The sequence below is a fragment of the Microtus ochrogaster genome, chromosome 7, assembly GCF_000317375.1.
Source record: "Microtus ochrogaster isolate Prairie Vole_2 chromosome 7, MicOch1.0, whole genome shotgun sequence".
NCBI lineage: Eukaryota > Metazoa > Chordata > Mammalia > Rodentia > Cricetidae > Microtus > Microtus ochrogaster.
The window spans coordinates 82,643,871-82,644,662 of record NC_022014.1 but is presented as its reverse complement, the minus strand read 5'-3'; the positions used below and the strand labels follow the sequence as shown (position 1 = coordinate 82,644,662).

The window sequence follows — 792 nt, the reverse complement described above, 5'->3', positions numbered from 1 at the left end:
AACTATGGCACATTCTCCTAACCCTTCACCCTCCTCCATCTGCTGCTCTTCTCAGGCCTCTGTGCCTCTCCCCTACGGTCTGGGTACTGTCAGGTGGCCTGGACAGCAGTGACTGGGGACATATACCCTGAATGGCTGGCTTAAGTGGCTGATCTGTGAGTCTACCCCTAAATAAGGGACCTTTATTATACTCCATTCTGAGCTGGTGTGGGACTAGTTTATTGTAATCTCTAACGGTTGTTTGGCCTAGAATTGGTGTCCAGATTAGCATGGATCTATCTTTTGGCTCTGGGTCCATGGTTTCTAGCCAGACCCCTATCATTCATGCCGGTTAGGAAGGCAATCCCTTCCTCATGCCCCACTTGGGAGTGCTACTGTAACCTTCTTCAGGCCACAGTGCCCTGGCAAGGGCAGGGACAAAGCCTCACTGGCAGCTCAGGGCTGGTGTGGGAACGGAGCTAACCTGAGCTCAGTCCTGTGACTCTACGGTCACTAGGTCAACCTAGAAGAGGTACTGGGAATGGGCCAGTGTAGGGCACTGTGGAGGCAAGCAGGTGGGTGACAGCAGGGCTCTTCTGGGGGAAACACCCTACTCTCCCACAGCACCCTCTCTGACCCTCCTTCAGGAGGATTACCTCGTTGGTGAAGTACCCCGTTTCCATCCACAAGAAGGACCTACAGAGTCACAGAGGAGTCAGTCAGCCGGGCTGTTGCCAGGGCAGCAAGAAGGGGAGATGACTACAGATGGCTCTCATTCTCTCCTTCTATGGAAGGCAGTGGCCTGAGGGGACC

The 792-nt window shown here is 54.2% G+C and overlaps 1 protein-coding gene across 2 annotated transcripts in view; it reads right to left on the bottom strand.

The window, feature by feature from the left end:
* Positions 1-792, bottom strand: part of Endov (endonuclease V) — a 16,875-nt gene that overhangs the window by 9,007 nt on the left and 7,076 nt on the right. For both annotated transcript variants that reach the window (XM_026780833.1, XM_005350835.3), the window contains exon 3: positions 636-675. In XM_026780833.1, coding sequence (XP_026636634.1) covers positions 636-675 — 40 coding nt within the window. The remainder of the gene's footprint in view (positions 1-635; positions 676-792) is intronic.